The sequence below is a fragment of the Tenrec ecaudatus genome, chromosome 7 (assembly GCF_050624435.1).
Source record: "Tenrec ecaudatus isolate mTenEca1 chromosome 7, mTenEca1.hap1, whole genome shotgun sequence".
Lineage (NCBI taxonomy): Eukaryota > Metazoa > Chordata > Mammalia > Afrosoricida > Tenrecidae > Tenrec > Tenrec ecaudatus.
In genome coordinates this window covers 44,926,030-44,945,114 of record NC_134536.1, presented here as the reverse complement: position 1 = coordinate 44,945,114, position 19,085 = coordinate 44,926,030, and the positions used below count along the sequence as shown (strand labels likewise).

The 19,085-nt window shown below is 48.0% G+C and overlaps 1 protein-coding gene across 3 annotated transcripts in view; it reads left to right on the top strand.

The window, feature by feature from the left end:
• Positions 1 to 19,085, top strand: part of NCOA7 (nuclear receptor coactivator 7) — a 190,584-nt gene that overhangs the window by 163,497 nt on the left and 8,002 nt on the right. For all 3 annotated transcript variants that reach the window (XM_075554596.1, XM_075554598.1, XM_075554595.1), the window contains exons 11-12: positions 13,836 to 13,983; positions 18,791 to 18,916. In XM_075554596.1, coding sequence (XP_075410711.1) covers positions 13,836 to 13,983; positions 18,791 to 18,916 — 274 coding nt within the window. The remainder of the gene's footprint in view (positions 1 to 13,835; positions 13,984 to 18,790; positions 18,917 to 19,085) is intronic.

Genomic DNA, 19,085 nt, shown 5'->3' with positions numbered 1-19,085 from the left:
CGAGATCAGGTTGTAACCCTCTCAACAAAGCCTTTGTTTCTGGACAGATATTTCCTGGTTCTCCCTACTTGGCTCCACGGCTGTCTTTCTGAAGTACTGGCCTGGCCGGCCATGCCTCCTCCCTGCGGCTTTAGACCTCGAGTTGCCTCCCGAGTGCTCTAGCAGTGTTTCTCAAGCCTCAGCCTACTGCTCAAAGATCCCCAGAGGTGTAGACCATCTATTCGAGGGAGGTGCGAAGTAGCTGGTTTTGCTAGTTGGTTTCAAAGGGCTTAAGTCAACTCGTCTTTTTCTTTACTTGGCCTTTTCCTGGAGCAGTGTCTTCGTTGTTGTTAGTTGCCATCGAGTTGACTCCGACTTACAGCAATTTTATAACAGAATGAAACATTGCTTCCCCTTTTGAAGCGACACTTTCTGGGGGGGTGGGGTGTGTGTGTGTGTGTGTGTGTGTGTGTGTGTGTGTTCATGTTGCTACCTTTGAGCCATTGCATGTCATGGTTGCATCTCATGGAGGGTTTCCCTTGTCTTGGCTCACCTTCCACATGACCAAGCATCACGTCCTTCTAGGATCGCTTCCTTAAAACATGATGCCTGAATCAAGTAAAATGTCAGACAGAACCCTGTTGAGCTTCATGAGGCTATTAGCTGATCTTGAGAAGTAGATCACCAGGCCTTTCTTGCTAGTCTTGCTTGGTGTGGAATCACCGCTAAAACCTGCCCGCCACAGTTTCCCCTGCTGGGATTTGAAATACTGACGTCATAGCTTCCAGCATCGTGTCCCAAAGCAGCGATAGCAATGACATCACTGTTCTAGCTGGTAGCTGAATTTCTTGCTCATGTCCTTTAAATACATGTAATAAATGATCAAACAGATTCTTCTATGTACTTTGGAAGTTTTGGGAGGTGCCCCTGGCAAGCTTTAGGCAAGAGTGGCCTCTGGAGAAGGTCCACGCACTTTGTCTCGTGTCCAGGGCCCTCTGTGATCTACTTATATCATTTCTGTCCCAAGCCATTCCATTAAGCAAATGAGTTCTTTCCCTCCTTCCGGCCCTCCCTCTCCCCTCCCTGCCTTTGCTTCAGTCAGGAGCTCATCCGCAGCACATTGCCTCTGCCATTGTGCTGTTTGTGCTTTTAGGGTTCTCTCTGTTGACTCCACTCTGCCCGAGCTCTCTAGGACTGGGTATGGGGCTCCCTAGTCTCAGCAGCCCCAGACCCTCTGCCGCAGCCTTGTTTCTGAGTCTCTCAGGGCCTCCTGACTGCTTCGTGATCCCACATCACAGTGCAACATCGGCGCAGTCTGTGCCGGCTGCAAGACCAGTGGTATGTGTTTGTTCATGTCACGGGGAGTCGACCTACTTCCTTACCAAAAAGAACGTCCTTCCCTGGCTTCAATCCACCATCACCCTGCACGTACAAAGCTGCGATGTTGCAGGCTTCCCCTGCAGCAGGATGCCATTCCCGCTTCGGGGTGTAACCGATGTGCACTCTTCCCTCAGCACTCGGCTTTACCGTGGCCCCGGGAAGCCTTTGCTAAGCCCGACTTGGATGCTCCTCCGCTGGGCTTCGGTGGGCTTCTCTGGAGCCTTGCGCTTATTTAAATAAAGCAGAGGCTCAGGGAGGCAGCAGTCGAGGGCCCAGACCCTTAGAGCGGGCAGGATGAGGAGTGCACTGGGGGAGCCTGCGGGAAACAAAGCTCCGAGAGATCCCAAGACGTTTGAACTTGCCCTACAATCTCTGAGGAGGCACTGGGAGGTTTTCAACCCTCGTGGTGAAGTGATCGGATTTGCATTTCAGTCTCCCTCTCGGCCACTTCTTGGGCTCCTTCCAGGGTTCCTTCTACCGCTTCCTGCGTCAATATTAGCCTTTCCCAGACTCAGCACTTGGCCCTGTTCGCTGTTCACAAGCACCCATTGCTTCGTCATCAGCGAGCAGACCTGGGTGGCAGTGGTTACTGGGAACTGTGTTGGCTCAGTCACAAGTATTGGGAAGTGCCCTGAGGTGCACGAGGCCCAAGGAGCCGTGTGGCTCGTCAGGACCAGTTGTAAGCTATTGGCAGGAACGGGCAGGATCGGGCATCAGGACCAGGTGCAAGTCATCGGCAGGGTCAGGCATCAGCGACCAGGAGGAACGAGGGCTTTGAAATACCCCTGGCTTGACACATGGTGACTTGGGAGAAAAGAACTTCAGAGAAATTTGAAGGGAGGGAACAGGACTTAGAAGCTCTGCCTCCTTCAGAAAGTACATGAGGCGGGTTTATCAAAGCAAATGTACTAAATACACCCCCCCCAAAAAAAAATAAAAACAACCACCTCACTGCCATCAAGTTAATTCTGACTCATGGCAACCTGTCATGGCAGGGTAGAGCAACCCCGTGCATTTCTGAGATGGTGGCACCGCAGAGCCCCTGGAGACTTCAAACCCCCACCCTGCGGTCAGCAGCCCAGTGCATAACCATGCAGACAAGCTTATGAGTCAAGGTGAAGGCAGGGAAAGGACTGGAGAAGTGGGGGTGGACGTCTTGAAGAGACGTCGCCAAGGAAGGAGCCTGTCCGAAGTATAGAGAAAGGGTTTCAATGGCTAAGGGAGAAGGGATGTCTTCTTCAGAAGAAGGCGGACAGAGTTGTTGAGAATAGGCCAGCTCCGCAGACGGCTCGGAGGCTGGGTGATGGGACCACAGGGGCGGGAGCTTGAGAAAGCAGCGCTCTGGAGTGGCCCCTGGGGAGTGCTGGAGGGTAGGGTGAAGCCACACGGAAGGAGGTTTTCTTCTGGCCAATGGTAAGTGCTTCACACTTGATCCAGCAAGCACGCGGAAGCGAACCCAGAGTGCCCATCAGCCAGCAGCCCAGTTAGCAAGGGAATCTGGCTTTGGTTTCTGCTTAGCGGGGCAAAGGTGCTACAGCAGCCGTTCTCAGCCTGTGGGTGTCGACCCCTTTAGGGGTTGAATGACCCTTTCACAGGGGTCACTAAGACCATCGGAAAACACGTATTTCTGATGGTCTTAGGAATGGAGACACTGCTCCTCTATCGTCTCCAGGCGGGTCCGCCCACATGCAGAGACACCCACATCCGAGTACCGGTATGAAGACTGACCCAAGCTACACCATGCTCCAAGACAAAGTTTCCTTTATTTGTCACTAGAAACAAATATTTCACAGTATATAATTACATATTGGTTTGGTGATTGATCACGATGCTTTAATTATGCGCAGTTTGTAACAATGAAAATGCATCCTGCATATCAGACATTTAGATGAGGATTCAGAACCGTAGCAAAATGGCAGTTATGAAGCAGCAACGAAAATAATTTCATGGTTGGGGGTCAGCACAACATGAGGAACTGGATGAAAGGGGCGCGGCCTTGGGAAGGTTGAGAACCACTGCGCTAGAGGGTCAGAGCAGCCGGCTTCTAGGGGGTGCGAGGAAGCCTGAGATGAAAAGCCTCTCGTAGAAGTGCATGTACCCCAAACCCGACTCACTGCCGCCAAGTCCAGTCAGACCCAGAGACCCTGCAGGACTGCACTGACCGCCTCTGTGGCTTTCTGCCACGGTCACTCTTTCCGTCGAGAGTAGACTGCCTTGTCTTTCTCCCCACAAAACACCCAGTGGTTCTGAACTCCTGAACTTCCCATTAGCAGCCTCAGAGCCATGACACCCTCAGGGCTCCTTTGCAGGCACCCACGAGGGACGGATTTTCTGAGGGAAGAGGAGGAGAAGCGTCAAGGTGAGAACAAAATCAGTGTGGTCGCCAGGAAGCAGATGAGGTGTAAGGCAGAGGGACGGGAGGAAGCGCTCAGATTTAAGTGGTTCTCAACCTTCCTCGAGCTGTGACCCTTCCATACAGTTCCTCACATGGTGGTGACCCCCAACCGTAACATTATTTTCGTTGCTACTTCATTACTGTCATTTTGCTACTGTTATGAATTGGGCGACCCCTGTGAAAGGGTCGTTTGACCCCCCCAAAAGGGTCACGACCCGCAGGTTGAGAACTGCTGATTCAGCACTTAAAGCTTATTTCGGAAGGTAGGCTGAGTTCTGAGAATTAAAAACTGAGACAACACAAGTAGCAAGGTCCGCAGAATCAAGCTCCACAGGCTAAGTCACCCTAATCTAGAAGGAAGAAAGATGAAGCCCTAGCTTCTGCCACCCCTTCCCCAGTGAACCGGTGGAGGTCACCAGTGAAGGACAGAGCATTGAGCAGGATCAGGGCTGGAGGGAGAGACGGTGCTTTCCATCTGGGCTCCAATGACCTTAGAACGTAAAGCAAATCGATTTCAAAGGAATTAAGATTTTCTCTTATAGAATAGGTCGCATTTTAATTCTTCATTTCTTCCCTGCTCCCTCTGCATGCGAGTAGGAGGGAAAACTGGGCAGGCGGCTTTTGCTGCGGCAAATCCCAGTGTGCCACTGCACAGCCTGGTCTGAGAGAATAGACACGGAGCGTTCCTGTCAGTGTTGACTTCACCGCCCCTGGTGTCTCTGAAAGTTGGGGGTCACCCTACTAACTGTTCAGACAAAGCTCTGGGCTTGGAAAGGAGAGGTCCCGTGCGGGATAACTTCCCTGCACCTGCAGCCAGAGGAGCTTCACAGAAACGTGGTTGAGATGAGGCTCCTGGCTTCACAGTGCGCACCAAGCACAGAGCACAGACTGGCTGGCTGGCTCCGGGGACCACAGGACAGTGCGCGTGTGGGTGGAAGGTGCAGGAGCCGGAACTGGGGAATTGGCAAGATGTGCCTTAAGGGCCATCTTAAGTACATTTCACTAATATCACTGTAGCTTCATTAATAAAACCTAAAACCAAGGAAGTGTTGACATATCCCATGAGAGTTCTGCTAATGGACAGATAGAAGAATGTGCCTGAAACCCTCGGAGGTTAGCACTTACCTGGGACTGACTTTAACATTTCCCGGGCTGGAGTATTTGAACACATTAGTCAGTCTTAGGAATTTGAATCTCGGTTTTCTCACCCTTAAGTTGGGCTTAATAGTATCTGCCTTTAAAGTTGTTTTAGAAGGTTCTGGAGGGAAAGGAATCACTTCTTTTCTTGTGAGGTGGGTGATAAATAAATAACCTGTTGGGCTGCTAACCACAAGCTCAGCAGAGTTCAAAACCACCAGCCACTCCATGGGCGAGAGATGAGGCTTTCTACCCTAGGGAAGAGTAGAAATCCGCAGGAGCAGTTCTGCTCTGTCCTGGGGGGCGGGGGGCAGTGGGTTTCATTTTGGGGTGTTTCACCAGCATAGGGTTAACATACAAGGTCATTCTCTGTTAAGTATCGGTGTTCATCACTCTGATCCCTTATTCGGTGAAATTTTGAGAATACCTTTTTTTTTGCTTCCTTCTCTGGAGACCTTCTTCTGGGATAAGTCCAAGAAGTCCATTACTTAAGTTGTTTTAAAATATGGCCCTGCAGTGTAAGATATGATAAAATAATAATAACGTAGCAATTACCAAGGTTCCTGAGAGAGGGAGCAATGGAGGGAGGGAAAAAATGAGGAGCTGACACCAAGGGCTCAAGTGGAAAGCAAATGTTTTGAGAATGATGGCAACAGAGGTGTAAATGTGCTTGACAATGAAATGACGTATGGATTGTGAAAAGAGTTATATGAGCCCCCAATAAAATTATCTTGAGAAACAGGAAAGCTCTGACTACAGAATAGGCCGCTCGAGTCACGCGCAAGCCCAGACACCCGACGGACCATGGCTGAAAGTGCAGCGGTCATCGGAGAAGAGGCCGGGCTAAGCCTGCTGACCTGGCACCCTGCCTGTGCAGCTCTCTCTTCACCCCGCCCTTTCTAAAGGGAACCTTTCCGAGGGGGTGGGGAAGAGATTCCACTGATTTCTTCAAGTTCAAGAGAGGATGGCACATACAAGCAAGAATGCTTTACGTCCAAATTGACCTCGCAAATTCCAACAACCTTGTTACAACTCGGTAAAGTCTCCTACATATACATACGCGATCACTTTGTTGCCCAGAGTGGCAAGGTCTAAGTTTCAGCCTCGGCAACAGGCTGTGCCCAAGCGACCCTGCCCGGAAGCAGCGGTGGTATTGAGGTGGGCCTGGCTCACTGCTTTAAAGGGCAGTCTCCTCCCACCCCTCAGAAAGTTTCCCCTCAGAAGCCAGGAGCAGAGAGAGGACGGGTGGTCCAGGTGGTCCTGTGGGCTTACCTTGGTCAGGACCACTTCATCAGAGAGAAGGGTACATTTCCAAAGAGAAGTTAGGGGCTAGATTTCACTTTCCCAGGAAATCCTTTGCCTATTATGCAAATCTTTCTGCTCTCCCATCCCCTCCATCTACCTTCCCAACGCATTCTGGGAATGAGTTGTGGTTACCACACAGGAAATCTCCAATTATATTTTCCCATCAGAAAAATCCCATTTATTTTAGGCTTCTAAAAAAAACAGCAAATATCTTCATCGCCATAAATAAAAAGATTGCCAATTTAGATTTCTTCAGTAAACACTTTACTAAATGTCAATTGCTTGGTTGAGTACATTCTTTTCCCGGTTTACATCTTCTTGTACTGTCTAACCCGGGAATTCTTAACTCCAAGTCCGGGGTGTTTCCCTCTCTCCCTTGCAGCCTCATGCCGTGAGATCTACTATCCCCAGCTCTTAGCGCGTCTCGGCAGGCTGGCTTCTCCACTCGGAGTTCGTGCTTTTCTGACGAAGGAGGCAGAGCCCAGGGTGTGGGAAAGAAGCGAGGGCTGCAGCCCTGCCTGCCTCCTACCTGCCACAGCCAGGGGAGCACAAGTCACCGGAGGACAAATGTCAAAGGACAGAGGAACAGCCTTTCATGCCGTGGAATCCAGACAGTGACCAAAGCGCATCTTGTGCAGTGACTAGGAAATTAAATGGGAAACGGTTCTGAATCTCATGGGGGGTAAGGGGGGGACTTTTTACCTTTCAAGGAGCATAGAAGAAAGTACCCTGATTCCGCCCGTGAAGATTAAGTCCTGGCTGTGAGACTGATTGTGGACTGCAGTGCCCTGCTAAATTATCTCTAACAACTAAACGATGTCCAGTTTCCCTGGCAGCACCAGCGTTCCAGGAGTGAGCTCCCTGAGGGCCGGCCGGGTGACTGGCACATAGTGGGTGTCTGGCAGCTCTCTCTTGAAGGCCGCACGACCATCCCTTTGGTCCGAGACCCCCAGAACCCGCCTGTGTAGTTGAGTGTGGGGGGATTAGTCACTTGTTGGAACGAGAGTGACCATACAGCAGGCAGAACCATGAGCCCTGCCAGTAAGGGAACGTGCCAGAGCCGTTCAATGAATTAGATTTGGGGTAGACTTTGAGGAGGATCGGAAAAAGCAAGAATGTGAATCAGCTCCTATAGGAAGTGACGTTAATTCCGGCTGCGTAGCTTAATGAATGTTACGTAAAAGAAGGAACGGCGAGAGTCTGAATGCTGCCACGGGTTAAAACCAGGACAAAAGTCGCACATTAAACAGGCGAGGGTAATATTTCATCACTCTTTGTTCAACGGTGTGCGTGGTTTTTCTCTGTGTTTAGATGTGGTTTCGTCGTTATTCCTCGTGGTCATGCCGCCATCTTGGCTGATGCCGACAGTATGAGACTTTGTACGTTCAGCAGAACTCCAGAACCTGGCTGCGCGTGCCGGCCAGAGCCCAGGCGTGTCCCCGCGAGCTGTTAGCAGTAGGCTGAGCTCCGAGCGCCGCTGCTTTTCGCTTTCGAGCAAGGCAGTTACTGTCGTCACGTGCCATCGAGTTACCACTCGTGCTGACGACAAGACACATTCGTTCAGTCTCTGGCAACCTCCGGTGTGCCTGCTATTCTTCCCCAGAACCCCAAGGCCAAGGCCCCGGTCCTTGTGCGAGCGCACATATTCTTCGAGCAGCTCTCGCTTGCCTGTGAGAAGACACCAGGGCTCGATGAGGTGAATTTTAGTCTCCAAAGTAACACCTTTGTTTTTTCCACCTTACATAGGACTCTGACAGCAGACTTAGCCACTGCGGTGTGCCCTTTGATTTCCTGACTGCTGTTCTCTTGCTTTGTGCGTCCGAGTAACAGGACATCCTTGGTAACTTTTGTCTATTCCCCATTTGTCATGGTTGTTGTCTTTTGGCGCAGTTGTGAGGATTCGGCTTTTCTTTCTGTTCACATATAAGCCATAATTAGAGCTGTGATTGTGTACTTTCATCAGTAAGTGTTTCAAGTCCTCTTCACGTTCAGCAAGCAAAGCTGTATCATTGGCATATCACAGGTTGCTCGTGAGACTTCTTCAAATCCTGGTGCCATGTTCTTCTTTATATAACCCAGCTTCTCCAATTACTGGTTCAGCATTCAGGTTGTGGAAGTATGGTCAAAAGGATGCAACTCTGACACACACCATGCAGTACCACCTTGTTCACCTCAGGTGATTGCCTCTTGGTCCATGGACAAGTTCCACATGAACACAGTTAAGCATTCTGAAATTGCTATTCTTCACAATGTTGTTCATAATTTGTTATGATCCGCAGTCAAATGCCTTTGTGTAATCAGCGAAACACAAGGGTTACGTCTTGTATTCCCTACACGCAGCCCAAATCCATCAGATAGCAGTGATGACGTTCCTCATCCCAAGTCCTTGAATTTCTTATGCTTCCCTATCGATGTACTTCTGTAACCATTTTTAATTATCTTCATTAAAATGTTACTTGTGTGTGATATTAATGAGATTGTTCCATAATTTCTACATTCTACTGCATCACCTTTTCTTACAGAAGTAGCTATCTACCAAATTGCTTTCCGTAGACAAGCAAGGACAGCCAAGGCTACGTCCCTATGTTGAAAAGCTGCCGTTGGTTCTCCTTCCACCAGTGCCTCAGCCCAGTCTGTCTCCGGTGCCTTAAACTAGCTTGGACTTATCCTCTCAGCACCTTGGTTCTTAGTTATAACCTACCTTTTGGTTGGATGTTGACCGGTTCTTTTGGACACAATTTGTGTATTTCCTTCATCTTCTTGATATTTCCTGCATCCTTCGATATTTTGCCCCAACTTGAAGCCTTATTTCCCCTGACTTCTTTCCATTTGAGAAATGCCCAGTGTACTCTTTCCTTTGGGTCTCCTAACTCCAGGTCTCTGCACATGTTATTCAAATACTTCACTCTGTCTACTCTCGCCACCCTTTGAAATTTCCCATTCAGCTATTTAATCATTTCTTCCCTTCATTTTTAGCCATTCTCTGTTTAAGTTCAAGCTTCAATGACCCTGCTTGTATTTGAAATGCTGCTGACACATCTCCCAGCATCACAGCAACATGCAAGCCGCCACAGCACAACAAACTGACGGGCGAGTGGTGGGAAATGATGGCGTCAACAACTAGCAAGGCAACCATGAGTGCCCAACGCACTCACCAGTGTGGACGCCCATGTATAATCACCGTAGCAAAGTTAAGATGGCACGTGCTCAGTTTCAGCTCTACTCCAGATGGACTGAAATGTTACGTACTAAAAATACTGGAAGTATTAGAATTGTGTATATCAAATACCTCTGGAGCGATGCTTTAGTTCTTGTTTTCTAGTCAATCTGTTTTCATGAAGAAATTTTATTCTAATAGCAAAGAGAATATATGATCCCAAAGAGTACAAACTGTGCTGGTCGGGAGGTAGAGCATCACAGAACCTCCCTAACCAGCAATACAGGGTTAAACATCAAACTGGAAGTGAAGTAATTTTTTTCACAGTGCAGTCACGTTTCTGGGAAGTAACCGTACATCTATTTCTGTACACGTGAAATGATTCACGTCCAAAGTTACTCATATTCCAGTGTTTATAACAAGACCCAAATGTGTCCAGCTTCACAAGATGGTTTATAAACGATGGTAAATCTGCCTGGGAAGTCCTAGGTCGGTGTAAACGAAAGAAGGAGGAGGCAGTCTAGAGACTTGTGTTAAAAGATATTCAGGTCAAATTTCTTAAGTGAAAAAAAGTAAGAGGGAAAAAAGATAAAATAGGCCCGTCTTTAGTTTAGGAAAAGGAAGGTAAAAAGACTGGACATCTATATTTGTAACCATGTAAAAAACTGCGATACACAGAAGAAACTGAAAGAGTGATCGCAGATAGGGACAGAGGTGGGCAGAGTGGGACAAGGACATGCATGGGCGAGAAGAGTCCTCATTTATGCTTGTTTTAAATATGGCTTTAATATCTGAACTATAGGAGTAGACTACTTTCAACCGACATGAACATAACTTAAAGATATATGCAATGTGAAATAAAGCCTCCCCTCGATCCCACACACCAGAGGTGACCATTTTAGCCAGTTAAATATATATCTTCATTTTAAAAATCATTTTATTGGTGACTCCTATAATTCTTACTACAAACCATCAATCCATCCATTGTGTCAAGAACATATGTACATTTGTTGTCATCATTCTTCTCAAAACATTTGCCTTCGACTTGAGCCCTTAATATCTGCTGCTCATTTCCCCCCCTCCCTCCCCATTCCCCCTACCTCATGAACCCTTCACCATTCATAAATTATTATTATTTTGTCATATCTTACACTGTCCGACGTCTTCCTCTGTCCTCTTCTCTGCTGTCCCTCCCCCAGGGAGGAGGTTATACGTAGATTCTTGTAATCAGCTCCCCCTTTCCACCCCACATTCTCTCCACCCTCCAGTCATCGCCACTCTCACCACTGGTCCTGAAGGAGTCATCTGTCCTGGATTCCCTGTGTTTCCAGTTGTTATCTGTACCTATGTACATCCTCTGGTCTAGCCAGATTTGTAAGGTAGAATTCAAATCATGATAGTGGGGGGGGGAAGTATTTAAGAACTAGAGGAAAGTTATATGTTTCATCATTGCTACCCTGCACCCTGCCTGGTTCATCTCCTCCCCACAACCCTTCAGTAAGGGGTGTCAGGTTGGCTACCATTGGGCTTTGAGTCTCCACTCTGCACTCACACACATTTTCAATGATAATGATTTTTTGATGCTTGTTCCTTTGACAGCTCGTGATCACACAGGCTGGTGTGTTTCTTCCATGTGGGCTTTGTTGCTTCTGAGCTAGATGGCCACTTGTTTATTTTCGAGCCTGTAAGACCCCAGACGCTATATATTTGATAGTTGGGCACCATCAGCTTTCTTCAACACATTTGCTTATGCACACGTTTGTCTTCATTGATCTTATCAGGGAGGTGGGCACCCATTGATATGATTTTTAGTTGTTTGATGTCTGATAATTGGTCCCTTCTGCACCTTGTGGTCAGACAGGCTGGTGTGCTTCTTCCATGTGGGCTTTGATGACATATATTTTTATATATTTAAATAGAAATAGTGTGGTATGCTCATAGATCTACACCTGGTTTGGGATAATAACTTACTATGTTTCAATGAGCAGGCAAAAATTTTAAGGAACTCTTAACATCTTTCAGGTGTGTGAACATTGGCACTTTTGTACAATGGGAGGAAAGATATGATTCAGATAAAAAGATAGCAATGGCCTAGTAATACATTTGATAATGATAATTGTCTAGATTATGTAAAGCCTTCCAAAGAAGAAACACGCAGCGAAGGGATTGGAGGAAGGCTCATTTACAACCTGGACATGCAGTTACACAACCTTGCTTCCGCAAAGTGCGCAGGACTTGAAGCACTTAGTGGAGAAGACTGAGAATTGCAGTCTTCAGTGTGGATTGCTACTCAATGTAAAGAAAATCCAAATCCTCACAATTGGACCAATAGGTTGCATTGTGATAAATGGAAAGAAGATAGAAGTTGTCGAGGAATTTGCGTTGCTTGGATTCACAATCAGTGCTCATGGAAGCAGCAGTCATGAGATCAGAAGATGAGCTGCATTGGGTGACTCTGCTGCACGAGACCTCTTTACAGTGACGAGGAGCAAGGCTGTCCCTTGGAGGACTACGGTGTGCCTTACCCAGACCATGGTGTACAGTCACCTCGTACACATGTGAAAGTAAGGCACTGACTAAGGAAGATTGAAGAATTGATGCCTTTGAATTAAGGTGTTGGTGAAAAATATTAAAAAATACCATGGACTGCCAAAAGAACAAACGGATCTGTGTTGGAAGAAGTACCACTAGACTGCTCCTTAGAAGCATGAAGACAAAAATGCATCTCAGTACTTGGGACCCATTGCCAGGAGAGACCACACGCTGGAAAAGGATGTTCCACTTGGTAAAGTAGAAAGACAGCGGAAAAGAGGAAGACTCTTGGCCAGGCGGACTGACACAGTGGCTACAGCAGTGGGATCGAACTTGACAACCACGGTGAGCCCAGAGCGGGACTGGGAGGCGCCTGGTTCTCTTTGTCCCAGGGCTGCTCTGGGTCACAATCAGCAGCCCCAGCAGCAGCACTGCAGAGAGAAAGAAGACCAAACCCAGACACCACAGTCACAAAGGATGGATATATCACAAAAGTAGCAGCTTAGAAAGAAAATGAAGAATAGTGAACCCCATACGTTTGGGGAAATGCAAATTGAGTCTGTACAATTTACATGCATTAAACGCACTCACTTCAAGAAGCAGAAAGGCTCTGTGAAGCCAGACCCCGCCCTGCAGGTGGCAGAGGAAGCCAGCCAGCCATTCGGAAGCAGTTTGGCAGGAGGCGCATGAGCCATAAAAGCCTGCCCTTTGGCCCTGTAATTCCATTTCTGGGAATTAATGTTGAGCACATCATTCACAGGATGATGAAAAGCTTCGCCCATAAGGTTTAGATGTTTCGACATCAATATCATCAAATAAGTGAAGTGAGCTGACTACCTTGACAATTACAAATTAATTATTATTTATTAGTTTCATGAAACATGGCCATTAAAATAACAACAAAGGTGAGCACCGTGGTGAATGTGTATTATGTGGTGTTACAAATGAAAGCGACTATATTGCGGCTCTAATTAATGGTGTAAGTGTGTGGTCGGGGGCTAGCAGGAATCTAGAAACCTAAAATCATTTTGATCCACTGTGTTATCAGAATTGTGGGCGATATTTTTCCGTGTTTGTTTTGTGCTGTTAGCTTTGAAATTACAAATTAGAAGGGGCTTTCAGAATCATTTGATCCTTCCCACCTGTCCCACTCTCCACTGCAGTAGTTAAAGGTGTGGAATTTGAGACTGGGGGGGCTTGTGACTTGCAGTAGTCTCAGACCTGGGGGGACAGAGGGGTAATTTAGGCAGGGAGCTACAGACTTTAATTCTCTGCTCAGTAACTAGCCATCTGTCTATTGATTAAGCCTGGAGAGGTGCTTCAGGGCCCTCCTATATATTAAATATGTATAAGAGAACACAGAACGTGGAAGCAAACTACATTACTATGTCAATCAAATTATGTCTCTGTCTCATATTAGAGTAATAGCTAGTATTACAACTGACAGGCACTTTCCCCACCTCCCAACTTTTTATTGTGAATTAGGTGGGATTTTACATGCTCTTGATATCTGCTAGTTTTCAAGATATTTTATTGCAATTATAAAAGTGATTCTTCCTACACAAAAGACCTTCAGTGGATTATTTGACTTTGTTCCCAGCTAAAGCCTTAGTTTAATTTATATTCTATGAAAACATATATCGGGTAAGTGAAGATCCTGTGAGGCAAAAATGGTATAAAAATGTCCCTGTAGTTTTCAGGTGATAATTGATTTCTCTGTCTTAGTGTAAGAGTGGAAGACATTTTTAACAGTTCCTCATTGCCTGGGGACTGTTGGTTTCTTGTCTTGACTCAGTGTCAGAGGCCGGAAGGCCACAGGTAGAGTTGGTCTGCGTGTGGGGAAAGTTTCCAACCAGTGAAACAGGTGAGGTGACTGTTTGAGTCCCGGGCCCTAGGGCCTTCCAGGGAGAGAGAATTGGTGTCCCCAACCTCTGTCCGTGCATTTTCCAGGGTCGACCATTTGTACACGTTCTTCGTTCAATGGTCTCCTGATGTCTACGGTAAGGATGCCAAAGAGCAAGGCTTCGTGGTGGTGGAGAAGGAAGAACTGAATATGATCGACAACTTCTTCAGTGAGCCGACAACCAAAAGCTGGGAGGTAAGCACTGAGGGGAGACTGTGGCTGACCTGATTATACCGTGAACAATTTCAGTGCTCTGGTGTTCAGATTCCAAGTTACTGGCAGATAAGATGATAGATTTCTTATGCAACTATCAACAGTCAGGGGAAATAACCTACCTGTTTGAATGACCCTGGCACCCCCACATGCACACAGTCCCCCATAGACCCTGCTGGGGGATCCCCAGAGATGGCTCTCCTTACTGTGCGCGAAGGAGTGAGCGTGCTCAGCAAGCTGCCATTCAGCAGTTTATACACCGACTGCTGCATCAACTGGTTGCAAGCCTACAATGTGTAAGCATTCTTCCCCACTTCTATATTCGGTTTCTTGGTTTTTTGTTTGTTTTTGTTTTTCAATAAAAGTGAGACTTTATTAAGGGTCCAGGACCCCCACCCCCCAGGCAGGAGGCTGGGAGCCATCAGAGAAGGGCCTTTATTTGACCTTCTTGGGACTGTCTACGAACAGTCCATGAACACAAGACTGATCCCCAAAGAGTGGACGTTAAGTATGTCCCAAATGTCCCACTTTGCAAATTGCTCTACTGCCCCATCATGTCTGCTAACCCCACCACCCTTTCGCCTGCTCCCTTCCACCCAAGGCTTCTGCAGTTTGCTGCACTGGCCACCCAGAATTCACCACGGGAAGGAAAATGGCTCGTGTAGCTGTGGGGGCTGCTAAGTCCCAAATCCCAAATTCGGACATTAGTTTGCAGAGGATCCTCCTCTCCACAAGGCTGGCGGGCTGGCGAAATCCGGGCAGGAGGCCCAGAAGAGAAAAGGCAAACTAGATGACTGGCCCAGAGGGTGGACAGCTCCGCTCCTGGCTGACCACCTGGGCTGGTCAGGAGATGCCGTGCCCTCCTAAGCTGGCTCTCCGTATACCCCGCACACTGGCAGTCACTCAGCTAAATCATACAATCAGTGTCTTCCTCCACTTTCTTACCCAGACCCATCAGCGGTAAGACGTCTGGTGGGAATAACAAAAACTCTGGCTAGAAGAGCCACACCTAACTCACTGGACTACAGACTGCGTGTCCGCCTCAGCCTGTCCAACACAAAGCATCAGCTCTTTCCCCCAAATTGCTTCCCCTCCTGTCTTCCTCATCTTAATTTGTGGTTTCCCAAGCCAGAAACCTGATCACCTCCCAGACCCTTCTTCCGCATGCACCATAGCTCCTCAGTCACAGATGTTTTTGTGACTGCCCCTCCTCCACTGCAGGTTCAGTTCTCAGACCTTTCACTCGGACTCTCAATGGCTCCTGAATAGATCCCACCCCACCCCCTCCACGTGTTCAAGCCTTTCAAATAAACCTCACCACCTCATTTGAGACAAACAGTGTGTACCTGCATATTGTAGGGAATTTAGAAACTCAAAATTAAAAGGTACAGTGCAGAAACTTTTAAATCACGACTTTTATCCACTACTTACTGCTTGTTTTCCCCTCCCTACTTTGTTTTAGAGCGTGTTCTCAGTTCTGGTGGAAGGGGACAGCTTGCCTTTAATTTTTGGAAATACGAAATCATGCTCTGGGCACTGCTTTGTGTCCTGATTTACCGTAACCTGACCTATTGTGAGTGATGTCTGATGAAAGACTTTTAAGAGCCTGGATTTTAAAAATCACGGCATAGTATTTTTCTCTCTATTTTATTTAATGATTTTCTTTTAAGGATTATTGTGCTAGTTCAAGTCTTCCTCTTGAACTGCAGTTCGGATTGCTCCCTTAGAGTAGTTTCTTGGAAGTGGAATTTCAGGTCTGGGTCCTTGAATGTCTGTTCAGGCAATTAGTATGTCTGGTCCTCTAAGATTTCTTTTTAAGGGTAAAGCAGTCTCCTGTAGGTACCATTTCATCTGATGGTTTTGAAGCCCCAACGCCAGGTTCTTGTACTGTGTTACAGGTGGGATACGGACAGGTGCGGCCGAGGACATGGGTCAGGACATTGGCTTCCAGGCTTTGTATGGAGTGGGGGTGGGCTGGGCTCTTGTGTTTGGTTAGGGGTGTTCCCCTTGCTGTATTTTTGTCCTTGGGTTGCCCATCCCTTTCCTGGATGCTTTTCAAATTCATCTAGGAGCTTTGAAAAATAGAGATTCGGCATTCCAGGTTTTAGAAACACTGGCTTATGAGGATAAAGTTAAGCCCATTCATGCCTTCAGGTTCTTCACTGTTTGGGTTCTTGCTTCCACCCCAACTTCATTCCTCTCTCATCTCTACTCCTGCCCTTTCCCTACTCTCCAGTCACAGTGAATGGAGAAGCTCTTTCCAGCAACCAGCCCTTTCTCTGTGTGCTGGGTGCTTTCTACCTGGAACACCACTCCCCATCCCCCCCACCCTACCTCAAGCACAGCCTCCCCTGGGAATAAACCTCTCGGAACGCCCCAGGTGTGCCAGACCTCTTGTGAGCTGTGACTCCACATTTTAGTCTTTCCATCTCAAGGAATTAGCATTTCTCTCCACTCCCTCCTTCCCTCCCAGTGGGGGTTGCGGACTGCTCTGTGTCCCCCTGCCAGAGGAGACAGGAGCCGCTTGCTTCCCACAGCACAGGAAGCACTGGGCACACCTTAGCTGTCTGCACCCTCGCTCTTGCTGGTGGTGTGCAGACTCCCACCTTGAGGGTGAGCTCTGGGGGACCTGGACTAGCCCTCATTATAATTGAGCCGCGGAAGGGGCCATGCGGCTGCACTCTGAACCCCAAGACCAAAGAGCCATTTCAGATCCAGAAAGACACAGAGAAGTCACACTGAAAATTGATCCAATGGGGATTTCTTTCCAGTCCCCTGACATCTGATCTGAGGGCTAAAGGGGACTCATCAGTCATTACCACTAATTTTCTGAAACATAGAAAGGTCATTACTTCTCCAGCTGTGGCATAAGCCTGCCTTCTGACTGACCACAGCGGCATCTACCTCAGCCTCACATCAGCCAGGTGGCCGCCCACTCTTCATTCCTCTTTGTGTCAAACAGACGGGACGTGAAGTGAAACGTGTGAGCCCGCCTGTTTGACAGCCCCTTGTCACGGTTACAGTGTTCACATTTTCAGCGGTCCCTGCTTCCTGGAGCATCAGAGGTCAGGGAATATAAGTATACCTGACATTCAGGTGCCGAGAAGGTGCGGGGGGTGGGGGGGGAACAGCCAGGTGAGGATCATGAGGAAGAAACTTAGAAAACTGGAAGAAACAAAACAATGGAGATTTGTTTTTTCTTAGGCTGGTAGGAAACCACCGTTTCAAAGGTGAAAGTGTCGTTTTACAATCTCACCCGCTCTGCCCGACAGGAAGTGTGTGTTGGCTCTCAATCCTAATTTGGGTGTGTTCCTGTCGAAATGTTGAACCCGCTCCTAAGGGAAACAGAAACTTAATCATGCAGGAAACTAGATACCCTGCAGGGCTGCTGTGGCTCAGCGTGGCCACAGTGCCGGCCGTGCGCTTGCCGAGGGAGGCGGTTAGAGGAAGCATGTAGACCGCGCTGGGCACAATGAGAGTTCGAAGACTGCCCGCGGACATTCAGATAGTCTACTGTGCCCACCCCGCGGACCAGGAGCCCTTTGTGAAGGTATGTGGGAGCAGGTCTGGAGAATCCTCCCTGATCGGCCTCCCAATTAGAAAGGGCTGTGCTGAAGCCCAGCAGGCAGCGTTCCTTCTGGAACTGTGTGTGGCTGCGGAGCCTGTCCAGCCGCAGCGAATGGCAACGGCCTATCCTCCTTTGCTCTAGAATCAGAAGGCCATATTTTGCTTTTTCGAGTAGCTTTATTCTGTATTCTGTAAATGGTCGAGGTCACCAAAAGGGATAGAACTTAATGCGTTCACAGTGCTAGGTTTGTGATTTCTTGACAGCGTTTCCTCGACACAGATCCTCCTGAAGGTGATAGTAATGAGGCTTAAAAGTTCATCTCCTTACCTGTACATTGACTCAGACAGGAGCAAGTACTTTATGTCGATCACTGTGCATCTTAGAAATCGAAGAGTGCATGATCATACAGCTTTCATGAGATGTCACTTAAATGTTACATTAATTCTGATGCCAAGGAATTTTGGAGAATTAATCGCCTGATGGAGTTGTCAGTTTCAAGATAACTCTGTGACTTCTACAGGCTTTAGAAGGGACAGGAAATGAATTTAAAGGGGAGATGGAATTCGGTGACCCATACATAGAGCTACAAAATAATGTATGTGTACACCGTAATACTTCTCAGGTTAGCAGGAAAGAAAACACCGATGCTTTCTGAGCTGTACCTAAAGATTCTAGGGTTGAGCATAAAGCTCTCTGCCTCTTGCTAGTGTCGTTCCTCGTAATCCTGTTGCCCTTCTTGTTTCGATCAGCCACCGCTGTGTGCGCAGCTCTGAGAAAGCACATCAGGACCAGCCTAAGAACCCGTTCTGTTCTTCCCGCTTCTAGTGGGCTTGTTGCATGGGCTGTGACTGGTGCCTTAGCCCTGCAGACTTGGAGGCAGCCTGCAGGGGAATCATGGGGAGCATTTCACAGGTGAACCCGGGTCAACCTGGTGGCACACAGCAGCTTCTCCCCGAGAAGCTGTGCCAACAGCAGGGAGACCGAAAAGGAGAAACGCAGGGCTGTCATTTGCACGGAACAAGCGCTTCCGCTGGGCTGTGGTACATTCCGCACTTGTTCTGAAGTGGACGGTCTAGTTATTTCCCCACATGGCTGTTTCGGCGTACACCCGGTGGTGCTTAAACCTCCACCTTGTAGAGGCAATTTGTCACCTGGGGCAGTTGGGGTCTGAAGACAAAGAAGTACATGGCTTTTCTGGGTTCTCTGTTCGGCCCGTTTCAGATCATCACCGTCGAGGAGGCCAAGCGCAGGAAGAGCACATGCAGCTACTGTGAGGAGGACGAGGAGGAGGCGCTGCCGGTCCTGCAGCCGCAGAGCACCCTCCTGGAGAACATGCACCTGGAGCAGGTGGGCTCGCGGGGCTGTGGAGCAGGGGGTCTAAATTAGGTTCCCCTGTCTGGTCACGTGTGTTCCTCTCCCTCTGCATTTATTTTTCTGTATGTTGTGTGTGTCATTGTCCAAAAACCCCTGCCATTATTAAGTTTATGAAAATTTTATGAATATGGTAATGTACTTA